This window comes from Perognathus longimembris, chromosome 28 (genome assembly GCF_023159225.1).
Source record: "Perognathus longimembris pacificus isolate PPM17 chromosome 28, ASM2315922v1, whole genome shotgun sequence".
Lineage (NCBI taxonomy): Eukaryota > Metazoa > Chordata > Mammalia > Rodentia > Heteromyidae > Perognathus > Perognathus longimembris.
Genome location: NC_063188.1, coordinates 60610835 through 60638300, shown reverse-complemented (window position 1 = coordinate 60638300; position 27466 = coordinate 60610835). Strand labels below are relative to the sequence as shown.

At 41.3% G+C, this 27466-nt stretch overlaps 1 protein-coding gene and 2 non-coding genes across 4 annotated transcripts in view; 2 read left to right on the top strand and 1 right to left on the bottom strand.

Moving 5' to 3' along the window:
• The first annotated feature begins 131 nt into the window (after nt 1–131).
• On the top strand, nt 132–238 carry LOC125344341. Its single transcript, XR_007209479.1, has one exon. It is a non-coding gene; the product is annotated as a U6 spliceosomal RNA (small nuclear RNA).
• Nucleotides 239–5234: 4996 nt separating this feature from the next.
• Gcna (germ cell nuclear acidic peptidase) overlaps nt 5235–27466 on the top strand; it is a 75139-nt gene continuing 52907 nt past the window's right edge. For both annotated transcript variants that reach the window (XM_048335819.1, XM_048335818.1), the window contains exons 1-7: nt 5235–5599; nt 9032–9114; nt 10728–10826; nt 12374–12431; nt 22695–22741; nt 23856–23883; nt 24958–25040. In XM_048335819.1, the coding sequence (XP_048191776.1) occupies nt 5523–5599; nt 9032–9114; nt 10728–10826; nt 12374–12431; nt 22695–22741; nt 23856–23883; nt 24958–25040 (475 nt within the window). In that variant the 5' untranslated portion in view covers nt 5235–5522. The remainder of the gene's footprint in view (nt 5600–9031; nt 9115–10727; nt 10827–12373; nt 12432–22694; nt 22742–23855; nt 23884–24957; nt 25041–27466) is intronic.
• Nucleotides 18305–18408, bottom strand: LOC125344369. Its single transcript, XR_007209503.1, has one exon. It is a non-coding gene; the product is annotated as a U6 spliceosomal RNA (small nuclear RNA).

Sequence of the window (27466 nt, the reverse complement as noted above, 5' to 3'; positions counted from 1 at the left end):
AAACAGAGAAAGCCGGCAGTGGTGCTGTGGCTCAAAGTGGTAAAACATTAGCCTTGAGCAAAAGAAGCCCAGGTACAGTGCCCAGGCCCTGAGTTCAAGCTCCAGGACTGGCAAAAACAAAACAACAAAAAGTGCTTGCTTTGGCAGCACATATACTAAAATTGGAATGATACAGAGAAGATTAGCATGGCCACTGTGCAAGGATGACATGCAAATTCGTGGTGTTCCATATATATATATATACATATATATATATATATATATATATATACAATTTATTTATTTATTTTTGCCGGTCCTGGGGCTTGGACTTAGGGCCTAAGCACTGTCCCTGGCTTCTTTCTGCTCAAGGCTAGCACTCTGCCACTTGAGCCACAGCGCCACTTCTGACCTTTTCTATATATATGGTGCTGAGGATCGAACCCAAGGCTTCATGTATAGGAGGCAAGTACGCTTGCCACTAGGCCATATTCCCAACCAACCCCCCATATTTTTTAATTCCTTATTTTGTTGGTGTATTTGGAGTGAACTGAGAATGCAAATTCTTCAAATAACCATTTTTTTTGTCAGTTGTGAGGCTTGAACTCTGGGTCTGGGTGCTGTCCCTGAGCTTTTTCACTCAATGCTAGTGCTTTACTACTTTGAGCCACAGCGTGCAACTTTTCGTTTTCAGTTAGTTAATTGGATATAAGAGTCTCATGGACTTTCCAGCCAGGGTTGGCCTCAAACTGTGATCCTCAGATTTCAGTGTCCTGAGTAGGGTTATAGGCATTAGCCAACAGTGCTCTGCTAACTGCTTATCTTTTATCTGGACCTGAAGCACTAGGTTGCTAGGTGCTGTTGGTTGCTGCATTGCTCTTAGAGAACTAGGTGACTCCCCCTTCTAGCTCTGACTGATTGGATTTAAAAGGTTTGAGTAATTCAAGGAATAACAAAACAAAAACGACTCACTATTCATAATTAGTAAACTTTTTTTTTTTTTTTTGCCAGTCCTGGGGCTTGAACTGAGGGCCTAAGCACTGTCCCTGGCTTCTTTTTGCTCAAGGCTAGTGCTCTACCACTTGAGCTGCACAGCACCACGTCTGGCCTTTTTCTATATATTTGGTGCTGAGGAGTGGAACCTAGGGATTCATGTATACGGGGCGAGCACTTTACCACTAGGCCATATTCCTAGCCCATAAATAGTAAACTTTTAGGGAAAGATTCACCTTACTTTTTCCCTAGAAAAAAGTTTTGCCAGGTGCTGATGGTTCAAACTTTTTTACAGTACTCGCCACTCAGGAAGCTAAGATAAAAAAGTCACTGTCTTATTTCAAATTAACCACTGAAAAACCAGGAGTGGAGCTGTGAATTAAAGTGGTAGAGCAGTAGCCATGAGAAAGAGATCAGGGATAGCCCAGGCTTAGTTCAAGGCCCACGACCTCTTCCTCGAAAAAAAAAAAAAGTTTAATTAGGGACCATTAACCGTATCGAGGTTAAGTCCCTGAGCTCTGTATTGAAATATTGAATATGTAGTACAATGAAACGTTGCCTGTAAAAGAAGCACATGTAATTTTTTTTTTTGCAGTCCCCAATGGGGCTGGACTCAGGCCTGAGCACTGTCCTTGGCTTCTTTTTGCTCAAGGCTAGCACTGCCGCTTGAGCCACAGCGCCACTTCTGGCCTTTTCTGTTTATGTGGTGCTGAGGAATTGAACCCGTGGCTTTGTGCCTGGTGCAAACAAGCACTCTTCCGCTAAGCCACAATCTCAATCCCTAGCCTCAGAAGTACTTAGGCCATTTCAAAGTTAGGTGGTTGACCGTTGACCACATAATTTATTCATAAGATTCAGAAGTGGAATTCAGGTTCTAGGCTATGATAGGTGCACATAGGGCCGGAAAAGTTACTTCCTGTCCTTTGTCCCGCCCTTTTCTATAAAAGGTCACTGTCTCCCGCGTTTTCCGCCATTTTAGAGGCCGCGGGAGCTGATGAGGGTGAGTGGTGCGGTGGGCTGAGGTGGGTGAGGTACCGAAGAAGTTAATCCTAGCTGGGCAGATTTGGTTAAAATAAGGATTGCCGCATACCTTAGACTGATTACTGATAAACTTTACTGAGACTTAGGCAGGATAAAATATGCCGTTTTTATGCTTATTGCTTTAGGTGATAATTAAATGTTATTCTGGTATTGCAAAAATGGGGGAGATGGAATTTGTTTTTAGTGTGTGAGTGGTTGTTGGAGTATTGTGCAGTATGGCGGAGATGTCCGTCCAGTCTGTGGAAGAAGGCCTGGGGTCCTGAGCAAGGTCCATGTCGGGCGCTGGGGGGGGGGGGTCCCAATATGGCGGAGATGTCCGTCCAAGGTGTGGAAGAAGGCCTGGGGTCCGGAGCAAGGTCCGTGTGGGGGAGGGGAGGTGTCCTAATATGGCGGAAATGTCCATCCAAGCTGTGGAAGAAGGCCCGGGGTCCGGACTGGAGCAAGGTCTGTGTCGGGCGCTGGGGGTGGGGGTGGGGTGTCCCAATATGGCGGAGATGTCTGTCCAAGCTGTGGAAGAAGGCCCGGGATCCGGAGCAAGGTCCGTGGCCAGCGTGGGGGTGGGGAGGGTGGTGTGTTCTCAATATGGCGGAGATCTCCAACCAGGCTGTGAAAGGCCGGGGTCCGGAGCAAGGTCCTGTGTAGGGGGTGTGTTGCAATATGGCAGAGGTCTCCGTCAAAGCTGTGGAAGACTGGTCGGGGATGGAGACTTTCCGGGTTGCCAGGAGTAGGTTGAAGGAAGGCACTATGGGGCGGATGGACCTGTTCTCTACCTTAGGGTGGCAGTGCAAGAGGAGGAGGCGTTAATGGTATGAAGGTGGGGAGCGGCGCCCAGTGGGGGGAACGGTGCTCATGGCGGGAGCGCCACCCAGTGGCGCGAGCGGTGCTCATGGTGGGAGCGCCACCCAGTGGCGGGAGCGGTGCCCAACGGCGGGAGCGCCACCCAGTGGCGGCAGTGGTGCTCAGTGGCGGCAGCGGTGCCCAGTGGTGGGAGCACAATTGGCAGGTTACCACCAGTTAGGGAAGGAGACTGATATCTTGGAGACCTGCTGGAGGCTGGAGTAGTAAGGAAATGGCTAGAAAGGTTGAGGCCTGATTGGTGGAAGGATGGAGAGGTCGAAGCCTGATTGGCGGAAGCCTCGCTGAGCAGGGAGTGGTTCTGAGGGGGAACACTCGCTAGTGGAGGACTGACAGATACAGTTGGAGGTGGTTAGATGGGCAGTTCGTGCCTGTTTGGGTGAGAGTGTGATTGGTGTGGCTGTATTACCAGTGTGAAGTTGCTTAGGGGAGCGGAGTAGTCAGAAGCTAGCAGTTGGGGGAGAAATGATCCAGTGCTGGATTGCGGAGGAGACACAGTGGGACTGTGTAGGGGCACAGGCACTGGGTTTCTTCCCAGGAGTTGGAAGGAGCAGTGGGAAGGAGGCTAGAGGAGTGTGAATCTGGGCGTGGATTCCCTTTGATGGTGAGAGCTCTGGATTTGTGCTGAGTATGGGTTAATTATGCCAAGATTGGAGAAAAACAATGTACTGGCTAAGTTTTGTTGTGCGCCTCCCTGTTTTGGAGCCCTGAGCAACAGGGTTTTTGAGGCAACCTGAGAAGCCATGGTTACATTGTGTTACATATTACTTTATTGTACTAATGGGGTCTGAGCTCATGCTGGTTAGATAGATAAATGTTCTACTGCTTCAGCCCAGATTTTTTTTCCTTGCTGACTGGGGCTTGAACTCAGGTCTGGGCACTATTCCTTAGTTTCTTTTTGCTCAAGACTAGCGCTCTAACCTGTATACTGGTATTAGAACTAGGAAATTGAAAGGGAATACCAAAATTGAGAGACACAGGGTAAAAAAAGAAAAACTACAAAAGCAATGCTTGCAAAACTGTTTGGTCTAAGTGAACTGAACACCTCATGGGGGGAAAGGGAAAGGGGGAGAAGGGAGGAGGGTATGAGGGACGAGGTAACAAACAGTACAAGTAATGTATCCAATGCCCAAAGTATGAAACTGTAACCTCTCTGTACATCAGTTTGATAATAAAATGTGAAAAAAAACAACAACAGACTAGCGCTCTACCACTTAAGCCACAGAGCCATTTCCGGCCTTTTCTATTTATGTGGTGCTGAGGAATCGAAGGCAGGGCTTCATGTATACAAGGGGAGCACTTTACCACTAGGCCATATTCCCAGCCCTGTTTTAGTGTGTGTTTTTTTTTTTTTTTTTGCCAGTCCTGGGGCTTGGTCTCAGGGCCTGAGCACTGTCCCTGGCTTCTTTTTGCTCAAGGCTAGCACTCTGCCTCTTGAGCCACAGCGCCACTTCTAGCCTTTTGTATATATGTGGTGCTGAAGAATTGAACCCAGGGCTTCATATATACGAGGCAAGCACTCTTGCTACTAGGCCATATTCCCAGCCCCTTTTTTAGTTATTTTTGATGTGAATCTCCTGGTCTGTTTACCTCCCCTCCCCCTTCCCTCGTTCCTTTTGGCACTTTTTTTTAATGCCTGTCCTGTGACTTGAACTTAGGGCCATAGAGCCTTCCCTGAGCTTTTCTACGAAGAGCTGGTGCTCTTCTGGCTTTTTGGTGGTTGATCGGAGATAACAATCTCATGGATTTCCTTGCTCGGGCTGGCTTCAAACTTCAGTTTTCAGATCTGAGCCTTTTTAGTAGCTAGGATTACAACAGATGTGAGTCACTGGTGCCTAGCTTTTTTTTTTTTTTTCCTCGCCAGTTTGGGGGCTTGAACTTGGGACCTAGGTGCTGTACCTGAGCTTCTTTTGCTTAAGGCTAGTGCTTTATCACAGGGCCATGTCTAGCTTTTTCTGAGTAGTTTATTAGAGGTAAGAGTCTCACGGACTTTGTTGCGAGGGCTGGCTTCGAATCTCTGGAGTAGCTAGGATTATGAACGTGCACCACAGTGACTGACTTGTAGTTTTTATTTTTGCCAGTTCTAGGGCTTGAACTCAGGGTCTGGGCACTGTCCCTGAGCTTCTTTGGCTCAAGCCTAGCCCTCTACCACTTGATCCACAGTGCCACTCCTGGCTTTTTCTGTTTATGTGGCACTGAGGAATCAAACTCAGGGCTTCATGCATGCTAGCAAGCACTCTCTACCACTAAGCCACATTCCTATTCCCTGTGTTTTTTTTGATGAGGGAAAATTAGCATCAAAATATATTTTAATATACAATTTCTTGGGGGAGATGGTTGGGAAGGAAAGAGTTGGAAAAGAGGGAAGAGGTGACATTGTTAAAACACTAATGTATGTAACTGTAATCCCTCTGTGCATCACCTTTACAATAAAAATATAAAACATTTTAGATACTTGTCATTTAGCAAAATAAAATTTTAGAAAGCTGGGAGTATATTTCAAGTGGCAATCATGTGGTCTTGAGTTCAAACTCTCCTGTTCAAAATAAACCGAAGTTTTTGGCTTTAAATTGGTATAAAATAGTACCCAAATATAAATGCAGAATGTAGAAACGGTACCTTCCTTCTGAGTTCTGGCTTTCTTAAGCAAGTGTATGTTTGTCTTCACTACAGAAATGGACAAGTCAGAAGAAAATCCTGACCAGCCTGGTCAATTTCGCACCCCGGATTGGTGAGATGTACAGAGTTGTTTTCTATTTCGTCTTACTACTTTGTAAAACAACTTTCTCAAAGTGAATAATTTTATTTTAAGCAGTTAGAATAAATTAAATTTTACAAATGTTTATTATAATTTTCATATAACTTGGTTAATCATAAAATGAGAATGTAAAGAATAAAGAGCCTAAGAGTTCAACCTACACAATGTATTATATTTGTGCAACATCTCAGTCAATTGTTAGGGGATCTTGCCAGTCCACAAAGTAATTTTTTAAATTAATTTTATTTATTGTTATTATAGAAGTGACATACAGAGGGATTACAATTACATAAGTCAGGTAATGAGTACATTTCCTTTCCTACAGTATCTTCTCTTCCCTCACTCTCTCCCAGTCCCTCCTTCCCAGCTCCTTCCAAGGAGTTGTAGAGTTGACATTCATCAGTGTCCAGTGAGTCCCACTGCTGCACTTTTCAACCCTTTTCCCCTCAAGTTCTGTACCCTCCTCCAACCCTTCTGAAGACATGAATATATGATACATAAGGTAAAGAAGACAGAATCATCAAAAGCTTAAAAAGAAAACAAGAGATCTTTTGCTTGCATATCTTGGAGTTTGTTTCAGTAGGTATATAATTTTATATTTATGCCTTTGTGTTTCTCTCCTAAGAGTAGCCTCTTTTGGCCTCACTGTGTGCACTGGGATATGATAAATATTACAGGATTCTAGATAGTCACACACAGTGAGACCAAAAGAGGCTACTCTTAGGAGAGAAACACGAAGGCAACACGAAGGCACAAATACAAAATTAAACACCTATTGAAACGAACTCCAAGATATAGAAACAAAAGACCTCTCATTTTCTTTTTTTTTTTTTGCCCATCCTGGGGCTTGGAAACTCGGGGCCTGGGCACTGCCCCTGAGATTCTTTTGCTCAAGGATAGCACTCTACCACTTGAGCCACAGTGCCAGTTCTGGCTTTTTCTGTTTATGTGGTGCCAAGGAATCGAACCCAGGGCTTCATGCATGCTAGGCAAGCACTCTACCACTAAGTCACATTCCCAGCCTGTTTTCTTTTCTTTCTTTTTTTCTTTTTTTTATAGTTTTTGATGATTCTGTCTTCTTTATCTTATGTATGGTGTATTCATTCATGTATACATCTTCAGAGGGGTTGGGGGAGGGTACAGAGCTTGAGGGGAAAAGGGTTAAAAAGTGTAGCAATAGAACTCACTGGACACTAATGAATGTAAACTATACAACCCCTTGGGTGGAGTTGGGAGGGAGGGACTAGGAGAGTGTGAGGGAAGAGAAGATACTGTAGGAAAGGATATGTACTCATTACCTTACTTATGTAATTGTAATCCCTCTGTACATCTCTTGTATAATAATAATAAAAGGCAAATTAATAAAAACAAACCCTCACAAACCAAATTGTTCCAGTCTTTTTGACTGGATTTTTTTTTGTGAGTGTGTGTGTGTGTCTATCCTGAGATCAACACCAAGTAGATGTTGAGAAAATATTTAAAGAAATTCAGTGATTTATTTACTTATCTTTACTATAATAGTGATAGACAGAGGGCATATAGGTAAAATCAGTTTTTAATAGGGTTTGACAGAAATGCCCACATGTCCTGGTCAAAACGTAGATGGGGTCTATATAAGGCATACTATAGGAAGAGTGGATCAAGAAAAATATAGTTCAGTTTGGAATAGTACATTCAGAGTCCTGTAGGCAGGACTAATAATGAAAACACTTAAAGACTAATAGAACCTAGGATGGCTCAGTGAGAATAAGTACCTGTGTATGCAAAATAGATATAGTCAAAGTGTACCTGTTGACTCAAAATATCAGTCCTTCCCATGAAACTCGCAGGAAGGAAATTGGACCCTGTATGTGTGTGTCTAGCTGTGCATGTTGATGTATATAATATATATGTATATATACATATGTGTATACATCTCTATACACACATACATATATATCTGCATGCAGGCATGTAGGTATAGGATTAATTGCTCAATCCTTAGTTATTCATTGGATTGCATAAGGGAAGTTGAAGCCAGGGAGCCACTGAGACAAGCCAGTAATCTAGCTACGCAGGAGGCTGAGATCTGTGAATCACAATTTGAAGCCAGCATGCACAGAGAAATCCATGAGAGTCCTAGCTCCTGTTAAGCAATGAAAGCCAGAGGTGAAAGTGGAGCGCAAATGGTAGAACAAAAGTCTTGAATGGAAAAAATGAAGCATGATTGCAAGGCACTGAGTTCAGTGTCCAGTACTGAAACACGTAGTGTTGTGGAAAAATCCTGAGGCTCATTGGGAAAGAGAACTTAGTGAGAAGAAATGGGTGAAGAGTGATAGGAACCAGATATTGGTGACTTCCACCAATAATTCTAGTTACTCAGAATGTGGAGATCTGGAGGATAGCAATTCTAGGCTAGAAAAACAAAAACAACAAACACCTGTATTTACTCCAAAACATCAAATGAGTAGGAGGATCACAACCATTGCTCAAGTGGTAGAGCATCAGCCAAGTAAAAAAGCCAAGCAAGTGTGAAGCCATGCTTAATCTTAGTACTGCCCTCAAACAAAATAATTTGTCACAGCTATCATACAATGCTTAGAAAATACTGGAAGGTGATGAACTTAAGCCTGCTGGAATTGTAAAGGCTAGCAAAGAACCCCAGGAAGTGCTTGAACATTTCAACCTGGGTAGTGTAGGCAGAATTGCTGGGTGTAATTCCTGGCTAAATGGTTGTATGCTATGTGTGACACCCTGCCACCAGAGTTGGGTTCTGGCTTCTGTATATTTTTATTTTTTGCCAGTCCTGGGCTTGAACTCAGGGCCTGAGCACTGTGCCTGGCTTCTTTTTGCTCAAGGCTAGCACTCTGCCACATGAGCCACAGCGCCACTTCTGGCCATTTTCTGTATATGTGGTGCTGAGGAATCGAACCCAGGGCTTCATGTATACGAAGTGAGCACTCTTGCCACTAGGCCATATTCCCAGCCCGGGTGCTGGCTTCTGATTGCAGAGTAATGCTGAGGAGAACCTCTGTTCTCTAAGGCAGACAGTGAACTGTTGCTCTTTGCATTTGTCAGACCACTGCATCTGTAAGTTGATAATGAGGAGAACCAAATAGATATTTCTTTGACCTGATTTTTCCTAGTACTGTTAGGATAATATGCTGAGAGAGTGCTTAGTTTACACTTGACACAGAACAGACATGTCCTTTAGAAATGGTGTATGGAAAAAGGAAAGATGCATAGAAAGGTAGAAAATCAGGAGCAATGGAAAATCTGAATAGTTTAAAGGAAAATAAAAAGTTACTGTGGGGAAAAGATCACATATTGGCAAGAAGTCATCTTGTTTATTCTAGGAAAGGTGAACAATGCTATAAAGAGAAGAATGCTGTGTTCAAATCTTTTTTTTAATGTCTTATTGATTAGGTACCCGATTGTTGAGGCAATATCTGATGATGAAAATGGCCAAATTAGCAGCTCAGCTAATATATGCACTATAAGCACTGAAGGCAAGTATATTTCTCCTTTAGAGTAGTAGGTGATCTCTGAAGATTTAGTACCCTGAAAGTTTCTGAATCCTAATAGGCAAATGTGGATTTTATAATCCCTTAGGAGTGCTACCATTTCTTTCTGCATATGTGCCAGATGTATATGTGGCTGCGTTCTCGCACCTCCATATTCATTTCCCATCATGGCAATAACTATTTATGCTGCTTTAACCCTTGAGTATCCTCCACGTAAGACTTCATACCTGCCTAGAGATCCACCCCAAAAGCAGAAGGGACATGTTTAAGAGCTGAGACTGAGAACTTGGGGGCTTTTCTGTTGCACCTTTAGCTTTTTATTCTGTTCCTTCATATGTGGGAATAACATGAAGAAGAAAGGAATAAGGCTTGGATCCCACCATCTTTCTATCATGCTGGAGACTTGTGAGCTATGTTTTCAACTGTTCCAGAAACCACTTAATACTGGCATAGTTATACAAGTTAGGGAATACTAGAAGTTTAGCCAGAACATAATTACTAAATTTGGAACAGTCTACTGAATTTTAGAAATTTAACTTGATAAAAAAGAAACTCCTACTTTTTCTCATTTTGCTATGGAGTAGTGAATATATCTATTTACAGATTCCTGTTTGAGAAACATTGAGAAAACACATCATGCTATTTAGAGAAAATTATTTGACACTGGTCTTTTATTGCTCTTTTATCTGTCACTGCTCCCAGTAAAATGATAACTAAAGAAAAAAGACGAAGAAGCCAGCATAACATAAACAAGACACTGACTTTAATTTTTCTTTTTGTCGGTTATAGAGCTTGAATTCAGGGTCTGGGAACTGTCCATGAGCTTCTTTTGCTCAAGGCTAGCACTCTACCACTTGAGCTACAGTGCCACTTCCAGCTTTTTCTGTTTATGTGGTACTGAGGAATTGAACCCAGTGCTTCATGCATGCTAGGCAAACACTCTACCACTAAACCACATTCCTAGCCTTTGACGGTAATGTTTATTGTCACATTGTCCAGCTTGTTCACTTTGCCCTCAGTAAAGTGATGTGTTTGAGGAGGGGGTAAAGGGAGAATATTTATTTATAAAAGATTGTGTCTGGAGTTTCAGATTTAATTTTGGAAGAATTATCTGACCTTGTGATAAAACTATTCATCCAGGAACCTTCAACTGTTACTGATGATGACAATAACAATTTGTAGGCTCCTGAGCTAATGGAAGGTAATTTCCATGATCAGCGCATAGTGCTGAAAATGAGATGGATGAGTTGGGCACCTGTGGCTCATGCCTGCAGTCCAGCTACTCAGGAGGCTGAGGTCTGAGGATCATGGTTCTAACCCATCGGGGGCAGGACAGTCTGTGAGACTCTTAGCTCCATTTAGTCACAAAAAAGGAAATGGAGCTGTGAATCAAGTGGTAGAGTGCTAACTTTGAGCAAAAGAAGCTTAGGTACAGTGCTTAGGCCCTGAGTTTAAGCCCAATGACCAGCACAAAAAAATGAAGTGTATGTACTCAGTCTCCTAGCATAATTAATCTGATAATATCATTGAGAAACAGGATCCTGGTGAATGTCCTGGCTATTCACCAAATGATCCTGAGACTAACCTAAACATTACAGGTAAAAAATCAGCTGATGATGTTTCTGTGAGGGAAGTGGAGGAACCAAGGAAAAGGAAGGAAAAAACCAAACATATATGCATAACATCTGTTAAACCAGGTATGCCAATATGTCTGTCCCACAGAATGTGGCCATTTGGCCCAGTGTGTCTTCTGTGCCTTATTTTTTGATGTTTCTATGGTAGGGCTGCAGAGCTGCCTGTCTTACCTGCAGTGCTTTATACATTATGACAACTTCCTTAACAGTGATTAGGTTTGGTCACCCCAGTGGAAAGGATCTTTTGTAGAAATGTGGGAGTCACACATATGGCTCTGTCTTTCTCATGCTCCTATTTCTTAGTATTTGATTTTCTATAACTCTCGAGTGCTTTTTCCTTGCAACTTTTGTGAGGGTATACTGTTCTTTTCTGATTTTTTTTCTCACTTGTGGGGCTTGAACTCAGAGCCTGAGCTCTGTCCCTGAGCCTCTGTGGTCAAGGCTAGTGCTCTACCACTTTGAACAACAGTGCACTTCTGGTTTTCTTGTGGTTAATTGGAGATAAGGGTCTCATGGACTTTTCTGCCTGGACTGGCTTCAAACTGTGTTCCTCCGATCTCATTCTGAGTAGCTAGGATTACAGGTGTGAGCCACCAGTGCCTGGCCATTTTTCTGTTCTTCTTTTTTCCCCTTTCTCTCCTCTGTCTCACTCCTTTACCCCCTTACCTTCTAGTCTCTTCTGCTCATTTCCTTTTTTCTCTGCCTTTCTTTTTTCTGTCTTTCTGTGTTTCATACTGTGGATAAAATTCTATCTCATTTTCCACAGGACTATACCATACTGTTAATTCCTCTGGCCATAAGTTTAGCAGCTCCTCCCTCCTAGATTCTCACCTTTTAAAAGTCTCTTCAGATGCATCAGTCACAGTCACATAGTGCTAAATCATGGTCCTGAGTCAGTTCCCTTTTTCACAGGAGGAATCTTCTTCATCCAAGTGAGGCTAAAGTCACTCTCAGGCTCTAAGCTTCATGATTAGCATGTGACTCATGTTTAATAGATTCCTTAAGTAAAGGAATGAGTGACAGTAAGTTTGGTTCTTTTTTGTTTCTTTTTATATTGTCAAGATGATGTACAGAGGGGTTACAGTTACATACTTAAGGTAGTGAGTACATTTCTTGTCATACTTGTTACCCCTTCCTCGTTTTTCTCCTCCCTTCCCTTCCCCCCACTTTCATAATTTTTTAACCTTCCCAGTGATGGACATCGTCATTCTAGTCTATAATGGTAAGCTTGGTTTTTAAGCCTCTGGTAGTTACTAGCACTGTGGATGGAGGTGAATGTCGAAATGTCGAGTTTGCAGATTAAGTGAAGGATACCGCTGCAAGTATGAGATGTCATGTCACTCCTTATGCCCCTGTGTGCCTCATTGGCCCACATAACCTAGCCTCTAAGAACATAGTCCTCCATTCCTGTGATGGTGTTACCCAGCTCACTGCACTGATGTCTCAGTCATCCCTACACAAAGTCACTCAGAAGGCAGCAAATATACAACTTTCATACATGGTATCTATTTTTCTGTGTTTGACTATTGGGCTCCTGTAAGGTTTACATTTTTTTCTAAGTGCTTGATGGTACCAATTTTCTGATTATGAATCAGCTATTATTCTTTCAGCTGCCAAAGGACAAAAGCGCAAGGCTTTAAAGAACCCCAGTGAAAAATGGGAGACTGAGTAAGTATCATTCACATTCAATCACATGAGTATTGATTGGTTGTACATTTGTTGCCTTTTCTACTGGAAACTGGGATGGATCTTCAAGGGGATTATGAAGTATGGTTCTAGACATAGAGCTACATTTCTGATGCTTGAATGAAGAGCACATGCAAGGGCCCATAGTCCACTTGCCACATCCCCACTTCCTCTTGCCCAGCAGCAGTAGTGAAAGTGGACTGGGCCTGCTAAGATTCCTGCATTTACTTGGCAGAGTGGACCTTTCTGCCCACAAAACAGCTTTTACCTCTGAGACTTCCTTTGTCTTTAAACTCAGGTCACAGTGAGTGTGGTATAGCCTGGTGGCCACTAAATTTTTCCTTCACCAAGACAGTTGCAGTGCTGGCCAGAAAGGCAGAGTTGACATGTTCTTTTCATCTGTTGGAATCAAAGGGTTAAGTAGTTTTCCAGTACTTTGCATGAACTCAGTTATTCTTATTGCTATGTTTATCCTTGTCTTTGTTTTGAAATTTTATTTGCTGCTTAAAATATTAGGGATGGAACCCAGGGTCTTGCACATACTAGCAAGTGGTCTACCAGTAAGCTATGACCCTAGCTTCCTGTGAAATTTCACAGCTCAAATGTTATCTGGTAAAATGTAGTCAACCTCTCTTTTTTTCTGTTTTGGTCCTATGGATTTAGCTTATTCCCTGTTGCATGCTAGACCCAGCCCTTGAGCCATAACCCTAATTGTTTTCTCATTTTTCCATATTTGCCTCATTTTTTCATTGCTGCTAACAGGACTTGAATTCAGGACCTTGTGCTCTGACCAGGCTTACTTGCTCAAGGCTGGCACATAACTATCGTTACCCTGACTGGGATTTGCCATTTTCCAGACTAATTGGAAAATAAATTCTCCCAAACTTTTCTTCCGTGGCTGGCTTAGCACCTGACTCTTCCCGGTCTCTGACTCCTGAATTGCTAGGTTCCCAGCCATCAGCACCCAGATACATTTTATTCATGAGACAAGATCTTACTTCTTCATTTGCCTAGGTTGGGTTGGCCTTGTAGTTGAGATCCTTCTGCATCTGCCTCGTAGTCAGTATCTGGGAATAATGGGAAGAATCAAAACATCCATTTCAGTTCTCTTCTTTGCATAGCTGTATAAAGTTGGTACTGAAAATAACTGTATAAAGGTGGTACTGAAAAAAACTGATCATTTAGGCTAGAAAATAGCAATCATAGACACAAAAATAATTATATCCTTGTTTTAAATTTAGAATGTATGAAATTTCTAAACTTTCTCTTAAAATACTGTATAGAAAGCTCAAATATGTTTTTACTTCTATTTATGAGTAATAAATACTTATATCTGTATTACTTTACAGGAGAAGGAATGTATTTGAAGAGCTGTGTATTGATTAGCATTGTGCTTTCTTGTTACTTTTTTTTTGTTGCTTTATTTTATGGTGCTGTGGATGGAACCCAAGCTAATGCTTGCTTATCAAGCACTATTACCCTGAGCTACACCTCCAGCCTGTATGTTAACGCTTGTGTTTTGGGACAAAAGATGTATCCTAAAGATGGGGAAATGGAAAAAGTGGCCTGTCAGGTATTGGGATAACAGAGCAGCTTGTACCCAAGGGAAAGTTCTCTATGTCCCTGTAGTTTTTGCTGGCTGAGATAGCTGTTGGAAGCTCATCATGTGCTGACCCTCTGTGAGATACCTTCTCTGTGTTCCTAGATCCATATTTGAGGATTGTATTCCATTTGCATAGCTTCCTGTGTCCCTTGGCATATACCACCACAACTTACTGATTCAGATGTGTCTTGAAAACATTTTGCCCAGGTTGGCTTCTCAGTAATCTCCTTCTATATCAATTCTCCCAGCAGTGATTATTACAGATAGGAGTCACTGCACTATGCCAAGCCTCTTGGCTCTTTCTTTTTTCTTTATAATACCCCTCTTCTACTGTAACCATTGTTCATATAATCACCTGTAGACATACCCAGGCTGTGTCATTTATCACTCATCTCTGTGGAAGGACACACACACACACACACACACACACACACACACACACACACACATCCAATTCTAGGGCTTTAACTCAGGGCCCGGGCACTGTCCCTGATCTTATTTTTGCTCAAGTCTTGCACTGTATCACTTGAGCCACAGTGCCACTTACAGTCTTTTCTGTTTATGTGGTACTGAGGAATCAAACCCAGGACTTCATGCAAGCACTCTACCACTAAGTCACATTCCCAGCCCTTGGACATTTTTTTTTAACATTCTATAGACAAAGTAAGGTCATTTGTTGTGGTGTTTGTAATATCAAATTTTTGGAAGAGCTTAAATGTGCTAAAGTTCTAGTTGAATAAGTCGCAGTTTGGCCAAAAAGTGTGCTGCAATTGAGAGCCTGGCTCAAAAGGTATAGCACTAGGCCCCGAGTTCAAATTACTGTATTGTCCAAAGAGAATTCTGGTGAGATCTGTCTATACTGACAATGATAAGACAGAGATGTATAAAGGGATAAATGCAAGCTAAGGTACCATCCCTGTAGAATAATACTTTTTAAAATTTAATTTTACTGTCAAGGTGATATACAGAGGGGTTACAGTTACATACATAAAGTAGTGAGTACATTTCTTGTCATACTTGTTACCCCTCCATTTTTCTCCCACCTTTCCTCCTCCTAATCTCCCCCCCACCCCGAGTTGTACAGTTAATTTCCAACATGTTGTCTGGTGAGTATCACCATTGCTTTGGTTCGCCCTTTATCCTTTGTCTCACCATTTTGATGTTCCCCTTCCCTTCCCTAATTCACATAGATGTATATGCGATACCCAGGGAGCATAATACTTTTTTTTTCAAATTTTTATTATCAAACTGATGTACAGAGAGGTTACAGCATAATACTTCTTAAAAGCATATAGTGGGCGACTGGGAATGTGGCTTAGTGGTTGAGCACTTGCCTAGCCTGCATGACATAACATGTATGCGTTCATAATCTGGAAATTTGTAGAGGAGAAATAAGATAATGTCATTTATCTTGGGAATGTGACTTCTGGAGAGACAGGAGAAATTAGCTGGTAAACATTGTGTGCCAGACATTAAAGGCAAAGAGATAAACTGAAGAATGTAGGAATCATTTAGAAACTACTCATCTTTTTTTTTCTTCAGTGCTAATGGTTTGTTCTTAGAACCTCACATGTCCTACGCAGGCACTCCACAACTTGAACCATGGCAATATCACAGATTTAGTTTTATTTATTTTTTGCCTATACTAGGGCTTGAACTTTGGGGGCTTGAACTTGGAGGGCTTGAACTTTGAGGGTTTGTCCCTCTCATTTGGCTTTTTCCTTCAAATTTATTGATCTACTGTTTGAACCACAGGTCCACTTCTGGCTTTTGCTGGTGAGTTGGAGATAAGACTCTCATGGATCTTCCTGGTGAATTGGTGAAGAGTCTCATGGACTTTTCTGCCTGGGGTGTCTTCAGACCTTGATTCTCAGATCTTGGCTTCCTGATTAGCTAGGATTACAGCCATGTGCTACCAGAACTGGCTTTTAGTTACTTTGTATATGTATGTATGTATGTATATCAGTCTTGGGGCTTGAACTCTGGGCCTGGGTGCTGTCCCTGTAGCACTACAAAAATAAATAAATGAGCAAACATAAATATATTTATTCATAACATGAAAGATTACTTGAGAGTAGAAGGACTGACTTCTTAATGTCTTGAAGCATCTATAGTACTCTGGAAGTGCTCTTTTATTTTCCATTTTTGGTTAGTCATGGGGCTTGAACTCTGGGCCTGGGTGTTTTCCCTGAGCTCTTCAGTTAAAGGCTAGTGCTCTACCACTTTGTGCCACAGTGCTACTTTTGATTTTCTGGTGGTTAATTGGAGATAAGTGTCTCACAGACTTTCCTACCCAGGCTGGCATTGAACCACAGTCCTCAGATCTCAGCCTTCTGAGTAGCTAGGATTATAGGTATGAGCCAACAGCACCCGGCTCATTCTTAAAAAAAATGTTATCATAAAGGTTATGTACGGAGGAATTACAGTTAAATAAGTTAGGTAAATAATACATTTCTTTTTGGATAATGGCACTCCCCTTGCTCTCTTCCATTTTTTTCCCTCCCATCTCCTTTCAGCTACTTTAAAAATAGGATGTGATGCTTTTTGCCTAGGTCTACCTCGGACTCTGATCCTTCTAGTTACTTCTCTCAAAAAAGCTGGGATTACAGGTATGAACCAATTTTCCTGACTACAAATAAACAAAAAGAAATGCTAGTTTAAACTTACTTTCCTAGCAAATTTAATCCATTTAATTTTATTTATAATTCTGCTGGCATCATAAAATGCAAACCTTAAAAATTTTTTTAGCATAAATTAGTTGTACAAGAGGGCTTTGTTGTGATATTTCCCTACATGCATACCATGTGTTCTAATCAGGCTCACCCCACTATCACTGTTCTTCATTGCTGCCACCTTTTAAAACTGTTTTTGCAAATTTAATTCCTGTACTCTATACAGTTGTCCCTAGCTATATCACGTTTCATTTGTTGCTTTGCTGTATCACTTTAAAAAAAAAAGTACTAGTGATCCTCACCTATTGCTAGAGTTACCTTCAGGAGACCTTCACGATAGCTGACAATCCAGGAAGTAGCAGTAAGTGAGCCATGATATGGTGAGGAAAGACTATATAATGCTGCTACTTTGTAGATTTTCTACCTATCTTAGGGGTCTCTGGAATGTAACTCATGATAGGTGAGGGATATCTATCTATCTATATATACACACACAATATATCATATATATCACTGTATCTATCTATCTATGTCTATCTGTCTATCTATCTATCTATCTATCTATCTATCTATCTATCTATCTATCTATCTATCTACAGCTCCTTTGTGTCCATCCTCCTTCACCTTCGCTATTTACTGATAACCTTTTTTTTTGGGCTGGTCCTAGGGTTGAACTCAAGGCTTGAGCTCTGTCCCTGAGTCTGTGCTCAAGTCTAATACTCTACCACTTGAGCCACAGCCCCACTTCCAGCCTTTTCTCTTTATGTAGTACTGAGGAATTGAACCCAAGGCTCCATGCATGCTAGGCAAGCACTCTACCATTAAGCCACATTTCCAGCCCATTTTTTAAAAATCTTTTTTTTTTTGTTTGTTTTTTTGGCCAGTCCTGGGCCTTGGACTCAGGGCCTGAGTACTGTCCCTGGCTTCTTCCCGCTCAAGGCTAGCACTCTGCCACTTGAGCCACAGCGCCGCTTCTGGCCGTTTTCTGTATATGTGGTGCTGGGGAATCGAACCTAGCGCCTCGTGTATCCGAGGCAGGCACTCTTGCCACTAGGCTATATCCCCAGCCCTAAAAATCATTTTTAATGTTTTTTGTTTGTTTGTTTTTGTTGCCAGTCCTGGGGTGTGGACTCAGGGCCTGAGCACTGTCCCTGGCTTCTTTTTGCTCACAGCTAGCAATCTACCACTTGAGCCACAGCACCACTTCCGGCCTTTTTTTCTATATATGTGGTGCTGAGGAATTGAACCTAGGGCTTCATGTATACGAGGCGAGCACTTTACCACTAGGCCATCTTCTCAGCCCCATTTTTAATGTTAATTGTACAATTGGGTTTCACTATCATATTCCACACATGGATATATTGTGTTTTGATCACATCAAACATCTCCATTGCTTTCTCTTTCTTCTTGTCTGTTATCCCTTCTATTTCTCAACAGCTTTCAGTGAGTTTCCTTATGTCATCTTATACTTAGATGCAAAGTATCATGATGTTGTTTGTCCTTAGTCATTCACTTTCTCACACCATTCTCTATACTTACCTTATCCCCACAAACAATCCCTCGGTCACTATCATTCACTCAAAAATTTAGAATGCTTCATGAATTTGTGTGTTACCTTTACACAGGGGCCATGCTAACCTCTGTATTGCTCCAATTTTAGTATATGTGACGCTGCATCAAGCACATGACAATGTGAACAAAACAAAAACGAGAAACTTTAAATATTGTTCCTTTTTCTTTTTTTTTTTTGTGCCAGTCTGGGGACTTGAAAGTGGAACCTTTACACTGTCTGAGATTTTTTTTTTTTATTGAGGCTAGTAAATCTACCACTGGAGTCACAGCTCCACTTCTGCTTAATTGGAAATGAGAGTCTCATGGACTCCCCTGACCAGGCTGGCTTCAAACCATGATCCTCAGATCTCAGCCTCTGGAGTAGCTAGGATTATGGGTGTGATCCACTGTTGATAGGCTTCTTATTCTTCTTAAATTTAACCGAAAGCGAAGGGGTGACATTGCCCCCCAAATAAATATACTGGTTACCTGACTTGTGAACTGGTAACCCCTCGGTATAACACAATAATAATAATAATAATAATAATACTAAAGTTGTATTAAAAAAGTTAATAAAAGGTGATAGAATAAAATAGGAAAGAAACATGTAAAACATATCCCAGATTGGCTTTAAATTTGAAATCCTTCAAACTTCATAGTGCTTGGGATACAGATGTGTGCTACCCCTACCAGTTGTGCATAATTGTGACTAATTTCATTGATGAGATCAATCCTCTGAGTAAGTGAGAGTAATAGCCTAGGCCATTGACTTGTGCCTGTAATCCTTGCTACTTGGGATATAGATATTGAGAAGATTGATATTCCACACTAGTCTGGGCAAAAAGTTCTTGTGACACTCCTCACACGTCAAAAGCTACTTTGGGGTGCTATGTGTATTTCATCGTAATTTACTAGGCATCAGGAAGGGTATCAGCCTCCCCTTTTTTTTCCTCATGAAGGGTTGTGTGTGCGTGCGTGTATGTGCATGTGTGTGTAAAAGAGAAGATGGTAGCAACTATGAGATAATGATTTTGATGTTGGGGGGCAGTATTGAAGCTTGAACATTGGATGGATTTTGCCTGTGATAGGTAATAGCAGGGTAGGAACTGAGCTAAATGGAAGAAATCAAGAATTCTGTTTTGACCATTTTGCATTTTAAATATTTAATGAATGTAATTATTAACATAAAAAAGAGAACAAGGGCTTGATGCTGGAGGCTCACACCTGAAATCCTAGCTACTGAGGATGCTGAGGTCTAAGGATTGCGGTTCAAAGCCAGCCTGGGCAAGAAAGTCCATGAGACTCTTATCTCCCCAATTAACCACCAGAAAACTGGAAGTAGCACTGTGGCTCAAGTGGTAGAGCACTGACCTTAAGCAAAAGAGCCCAGGGACCAGACCCAGGCCCTGAGTTCAAGCCCCATGACAGAGAGAGAGAGAGAGAGAGAGAGAGAGAGCGCGCGAGAGAGAGAGCGAGAGTGCACGTGCACACATGAGAGCAAGAAAAGGGCTTGTCACTTCAGAGGCAGAAATTCTACTTTAAAACAGTGGCAAACTTTTTGTCCTTTTCATTATTTAGTTATACCCCAATATTCTTTGAGGCCACAAATAATGATTTTGTTAATGATGTCACAATATAGTGATAATAATATACAGCAATACTGTATATGGAGTTTAGAATTAGAAGATCAGAAAAGAAAATGAGTTACCTAAGGGCCATCTGTTTTTTCAATATATATATATTTTTTTGGCCAATTCTAGGCCATGATCTCAGGGCCTGAGCACTGTCCCTGGCTTCTTTTTTGCTCAAGGCTAGCACTCTGCCACTTAAGCCACAGTGCCACTTCTGGCCATTTTCTGTATATGTGGTGCTGAGGAATCAAACCCAGGGCCTCATGTATGTGAGGCAAGGACTCTTACCACTAGGCCATATTCCCAGCCCCTGTTTCTTCAATATTTTGACAGTGCCAAATTTACTTAATGAATATGCCATTATTGGGAATTGAATTTAGAACCTCACACTCTCACTTGATTCTTAATCAAGGCTGGAATTGTTTCACTTGACTCATTTCCACTCTGGATTTTTTGGTGATTAATAGCAGATAAGAGTCATGTTAACTTTTCTTCCTGCACTTGCATTAAAATGAAATCCTCTACCACTGGAATCACGATAGACACAAAAATAAAGAATTGTCTCAGCAAGGCAAAATTTGCTTCTGCAAAAGGAGGCACCATCAGTCAAAACTTGGCAAGCAAGCTCACAGAGCAGGAAAGCTGCCCCTCACTATCCCTAATACAGCAGGCCCTGCCCCTTTGCTCAGATTGGCTGAGCTCGGGTTCGTAGTCTGCTCGTGATTGGCTAGTTTGAATAGTTTGCATTTACATACGATGACTTTGAAATAAGATTAACAGCATACAAGTAACCTGCAAATATACCAGAACTCTCTTCTATTTCTTAAAATTTATTTTTATTGTAAAGGTGATGTAAAAAGGGGATATAGTTACATAGGTCAGGTAATGAGTCCATTTCTTTGTGAACAGTGCCACTTATTCCTTCATTTTCTCCCAAATTTTTTTCCACCCAAACCCTTTCCACCCCAAGTCGTATAGTTCACTTTCAACATAGTCTCTGCTATTTCTTGAACAATCTGAGGTATGTCTTAACTCCATCTTGGTAAAAGGCCAGCTTAAGACAAAACCTTACATTTCAAAAATGCTTCCTTATGGGCTGGGAATGTGGCTTAGTGGTAGAGTGCTTGTCTGGCATGCATGAAGCCTTGGGTTCGATTCCTTAGTAATAATAATAATAATAATAATAATAATAATAATAATAATAATAATGGGGCTGGGAATATGGCCTAGTGGCAAGAGTGCTTGCCTCCTACACATGAAGCTCTCGGTTCGATTCCCCAGCACCACATATATGGAAAACGGCCAGAAGGGGCACTGTGGCTCAGGTGGCAGAGTGCTAGCCTTGAGCGGGAAGAAGCCAGGGATGGTGCTCAGGCCCTGAGTCCAAGGCCCAGGACTGGCCAAAAAAAAAAAAAAAAAAGAACTCCTCTGATCTCAGCCTAATGAGTAGCTGAGATTACAGGCTTGAGCCACCAGCATCAGCTTCTATTGATTTATTTTCTTTTGAGTTGTGGATGTTGCTTTGTCACGTTGGCTGGTCCCCAAATCCTGGGCTGAGGTAATTATTCCATATCAACCTTCCAAGTAGCTGTGTCAGACAGACAACATGTTTGATTATGATATTTTCAATTGCTAATTCTAAGGAAAAAACAAGGCTCTAATACTCAGTGTTTCTGAAAATGTGGTCCTTTAGCCTACTGCATCAGAATTTACTGGGAGTGCTTGTTAAAAATGAAGTTTGTGGGGGGAAGGAAGGTGGGAGAAAAATGAGGAAGGGGGTAACAAGTATAATGAGAAATGTACTCACTGCCTTGCATATATAACTGTAACCCCTCCGAACACCATCTTTTTTTTTTTCAAATTTTTATTATCAAACTGATGTACAGAGAGGTTACAGTTTCATACGTTAGGCATTGGATACATTTCTTGTACTGTTTGTTACCTTGTCCCTCATACCCCCTCCCTCCTCCCCCTTTCCCTCCCCCCCCAGGTGTTCAGTTCACTTACACCAAACAGTTTTGCAAGTATTGCTTTTGTAGTTGTTTGTCTTTTTTTTACCCTGTGTCTGTCAAATTTGGTATTCCCTTTCAATTTCCTACTTCCAATACCAGTATCCACGATTTCCAATATACTCAGATAAGATTACAGACCATCTTGACAATAAAATTAAATTTCAAAAACAGAACTAAAAAATGAACTATGTAAGTGCTAATGATATAACTCAGTGCTAGTGTGCTTGCTTAGGATGAGCAAAGGCCCGGGTTCCATTCCCAACACTACAAAAATAAATGCAGTTTCTTATTTCAGTCATTTCAGAATGAGTCTCATGAAACTTGTCTATTTACTTTTCTCTTTGCCAGTAGAGAATAAGATCCTTAGAAGTTTCATTTTGTTTGTAGCCCTAGTATGTAACAAATAGTAGATGCTCAATAAATGGTGAATCAGGTATAATAATCCCAGTATCTAGGGAGGGAGAGATAGGAAGGTCTCAATTTGGTTGGTTTGAGCAAAAGCATGAGATCAAGGTCTGGGATATAGCTCAGGTAGTAGAGAACTTACCTAGCAAGTATAAAGCCTTGGGTTCAATCCCCAATACTCTGGAAGAAAAAAGAAATATGGCTTCACATTGCCACCCCCTCTTAGTCATGTGAAATGATATTCCAGAAGAATTTGGTGCTGGTTTTTAAGGTGTTTTTTAGTTTAGAGAAATTCTGGTTGTCCTTTATAGTTGACATTTTTGATGATATTGGCAGCCCTCATTTCAAAGAGAATCTGTTTTTCCCTCCAGGGGTCTTTTGTCAATGGATTCAAGCAGCAGTGATGAATTGGGATCCTGTAAGTAGAGTTCTCTGAAAAGAACATGGCTCATGTTGAAATGTCTTTGTAGATGTCTGAAATGAGATTTGAGATGCTTTGCATACGGTAGTCCTAGGTTTTCCTCATATAAGGGTCTGTCTAGATTGGTAAAGTTTATTTCTCTGTAGTCCTTGCTTTTCCTATATTTATATATTCTTGTTTATATATTCATTTCAGTTTTTTTTCTGTAGGGGACTAGGGGCTGAACTTCATGGCCTCCTACTATCTTGTCTTTGCTTTTTCTTGTTGTTGTTGGTCTTGGGGCTTGAATTCAGGGTCTGGGCTCTGTCCCTGAGCTCATTTGCTCAAGGCCAGTGCTCTATTACTTTGAGCCACAGCCCCACTTCCAGTTTTGAGTGGTTAATTGGAGACTTTCCTGCCCCAGCTTGTTTGAAGGAGGATCCTCAGATCTCAGTCTCCCGAGTAGCTAGGATTACAGGTATCAGCCACCAGCACCTAGCAGCTTTGTTTTTCTTATAGTTTATGCCCTACCTACTTGAGCCACATCTTTAGTTCCTGCTTTTATCTATTCTTCCTCATTGCATGGCTAGCTTCCCAACTTCATCCCCTGTTTTTAGCCTTCAGTATAGCTGAAATTGTGGCAGAACCACAACCCCCTAGCCTTTCCAGTGTTTTTTTTTTTTTTTTGTTGTTGTTGTTGTAGGGCTTGAACTTGGGGCCTGGGCACTGCCCCTGAGCTCTTTTGCTCAAAGCAAGCTCTCTTCCACTTTGAGCCACATCACTACTTCAGGTTTTCTGGTGGCTAATTGGAGATAATAGTCTCATGGACATTTGGCCCTGGGCTGGCTTTGAACCACAGTCCTCAGCTCTCAGCCTCCTGAGTAGCTAGGATTACAGGTGTGAGTCACCAGTGCTTGGCTCTAATTTTTTTTAACCTTTTTGGTTCTTAAGCTTTCTATCTTGTATTTTTTGTAGGAGATGTAAATCTTTTTCCTGTTACTGGGGATTGAATTCAGGTCTAATCTACATGGAAATAAGAACTTACAAGCTCTAATGTATAGGTATTGATTTTAGGGAGATTTTTGTTATGTTTAAGAATCTTACTAATGCTATATTTTTTCTTCTGATTTAGTTGTGATCCCAAAGGAAGAACCAATTGAGTAAGTAAGAGAATCTTTGAAACTTTTCTTTTAAAGGCAACAGCCTCATGTTCTGGGTAAGAAGACTTGAGAGTAAAATTACATTTTTTTCTGTGAGTACAATGAGGTACCTGGCAGGATCATACTGGTTGATTGACTTCAAAACCAGTTTCAAAATACTATTATATTCCTCATTCCTGGATCATTATCATTTTGGTTAATTTCTTCATGCCTTTGTGAACTATGTCTTAACCTCTGGCCTCCATAATAAGAAAAGTGGACAGCTTGTCTGATGTCTTTTATCTCTGACCTAGTCTGGATGCAAGTTCCAGTTGAAGCTGATACAAAGTTCAAATGGCTCAGCCTGTATAAAATCAATCTCTGTTTAGCCCAATATCTATCCATCTGTCTTTCTGTCTGTCTGTCTGTCTGTCTGCCTGCCTGCCTGCCTATCTTTTCTTTTATTCTTTCCTTCATTCTTTATGTAGTCCACTATGTAGTCCAGAGTATCCTTGTATTCACTATATAAACTAATGAATCTGTAAATTGATGTTGTCATGAACTCCTTATGGAGGAGATCCAAATAGACCCTACCCTGACTCAGTTTTTTCCCAGCTTGTATGCTGTATGTGACACTCTGCTACCAGAGTTAGGTGCTGACTTCTGACTACAGAGTGATGCTGAGAAGCCTCTATTCTCTAAGGCAGACAGTCTCAAATGTCACTCTCTCTCTGTCTTTGTCAGACCACTGCATCTGTAAGTTGTTAATAAGGAGGAGAACAAAATAGTCATTTCTCTGACCTGATTTTTCCCAGTACTGTTAGGATAATATACTGAGAGAGTGCCCAGTTTATTTTTAGCATATCACAGACATCTCCTTTTGAAAGGATGTAAGACACGGGGAAAGAAGCATAGAAAGATGGAAAATCAGGAGTAATGGAAAATCTGAATAGTTCCAAGGAAGAAAACAGATTTACTGTGGGGAAACACCAAATATTGTCAAGGTTTCCTCTTGTTCATTCTAGAAAAGGTGGACAGTGCAATGTAGGGAAGAATATTGTGTTCATATCTCTTTTTTTGTGTCTCATTGATTAGGTACCCAATTGTTGAGCCAGTATCTGATGATGAAAGTGACCAAATAAGCAGCAAAGCTAAGATATACAAGATAAGCACTGAAGGCAAGTATATTTCTCCCTTAGTGTAATAGGTGATCTCTGAAGCCTTAGTTCCCAGCAGTTTCTGAACCCTAATAGTTAAATGGGTTTATAAACCCTTAGTAGCCAGTGCTACCATTTCTTTCTACATATGTGCTAGATGTATTATATGTGCCTGGGTTCCCACACCCCCATTTTCTACCATAGCAGCAACTGTTTATTCTGCTTTAACCTTTGAGGGCTCTTCACATAAGACTTCTTACCTGTGTAGAGATCCACCCTAAAAACAGAAGAGATAGTGACCTGCTGAGACCGAGAACTCCATTTTTCCATCTTGCTGGAGATTTTTTTTTTTGCCAGTCCTGGGCCTTTGGACTCAGGGCCTGAGCACCGTCCCTGGCTTCTTCCCGCTCAAGGCTAGCACTCTGCCACTTGAGCCACAGCGCCGCTTCTGGCCGTTTTCTGTATATGTGGTGCTGGGGAATCGAACCTAGGGCCTCGTGTATCCGAGGCAGGCACTCTTGCCACTAGGCCATATCCCCAGCCCCTTGCTGGAGATTTATGAGCTATGGTTTTAACAGTGCCAGCTATTATCTAATACCTGAATAGTTACATAAGCTAGAGAATACTAGACATTTAATCAGGACATAATTATAAAATAAGAATTATAGAAATTTAACTTAATGCAAAAGAAACTCCTACTTTCTATTATTTTGCTATGGAGTAAATATATCAAAGTGTACAGACTGCTGTTTGAGAAACATTGAGAAAGTATATCATGCTATTTTTAGAAAAAGTGATTTGACACTGCTTTTTGATTGCTCTTTTATCTGTCACTGCTCCCAGTAAGATAATAGCAATGACCAAGACAAACAGTTTAAACATGATTCTTACCTGTAATTATTAATGTCACATTGTCGAACTTGTTCATTTTGTCCTCAGTAATGTGATGTGTGTGAGGAGGTAGTAGAGGGAGCATATTTATAAAAGTTTGCGTCTAGACTTTCAGATGAGATTTTGAAAGATATATATGACCCTGTGGCAGAGCCATTCAACCAGGAGCCTCCAACTGTTACTCATGATGACAATAACAAAAAAATTTCTAGGCTCCTGAGCTAATAGAATGTGGTTTCTATGATCAGTGTCAAGTTTCTTCATATAAAAACTAAGTGTATGGATTTACTATCCTCCAGCATAGTTTATCCAATAATATCATTGAGAAACTGGATCTTGGTGAAAATCTTGGTTATTCATCAGTTAATCCTTGAACTAACCTAAAAATTACAGGTAAAAAGTAAAGTGATGAAATTTCTGTATGTGTAGTGGAACAGTTAAGGAAAAGGAAGTTAAAAAGCCAGACGTGTGTGACATCTATTAAGCCAGGTACCCCAAGTATGTCTGTCCCAGGGAATGGAGCCATTTGGCCAAGTATGTCTGCTGTGTATTTTTTTTTGATGTGTTTGTGGTAGGGCTGCAGGGCTGCCTGTCCTGCCTGCAGGATTTTATCCATTACAACAACCTTCTAGCAGCAGTTAGGTTTGGTCACCCCAGTGGAAAGGATCTTTTGTAGAAATGTGGATGTCACACATATGGCATTGTCTTTCTCATGTTCCTATTTTTTAGTATTTGCTTTTCTACAACTCTAGAGTGCTTTTTTCTTTCAACTTTTGTGTTGAGGGCATACCATTTTCACTTTTCCTTCTCTTTCTCCTGTCTCACAGCTTCTTCACTCCTTTGCCAGTCTCTTCTGTTCATTTCCTTCTCTCTGTGTCTCTCTCTGTGTCTCTGTGTGTGTGTCTCTGTGTGTGTGTGTGTGTGTGTGTGTGTGTGTGTGTGTCTTTGTTTTGTCTCTGTCTTTCTCTGTTCCATACTGTGGATAAAATTCTATCTCATTTTACATAAGACTCCACCATACTATCATACTGTCATTTTCTCTGGTCATAAGTTAAAAAGGCTCCTCCCTCCTAGATTTTCGACCTTTCAAAATTTGTAAAAAATGGTTTATCAATTACATTTTCATATAAAATACATGGAATAAACCTGGCCATTCTCCACACAACTGTTATGATGTGAAAAGGTTCTTCTTCTTTTTTTTTTTTTTGGCCAGTCCTGGGCCTTGGACTCAGGGCCTGAGCACGGTCCCTGGCTTCTTCCCACTCAAGGCTAGCAGCACTCTGCCACTTGAGCCACAGCGCCGCTTCTGGCCGTTTTCTGTATATGTGGTGCTGGGGAATCGAACCTTGGGCCTCGTGTATCTGAGGCAGGCACTCTTGCCACTAGGCTATATCCCCAGCCCAAAAGGTTCTTCTTTTAAAAATCAAACTTTGAGTATAAGAATGTATAAATTGGGCTGGGAATATGGCCTAGTGACAAGAGTGCTTGCCTTGCATTCATGAAGCCCTGGGTTCGATTCCTCAGCACCACATATATAGAAAAGGCCAGAAGTGGCA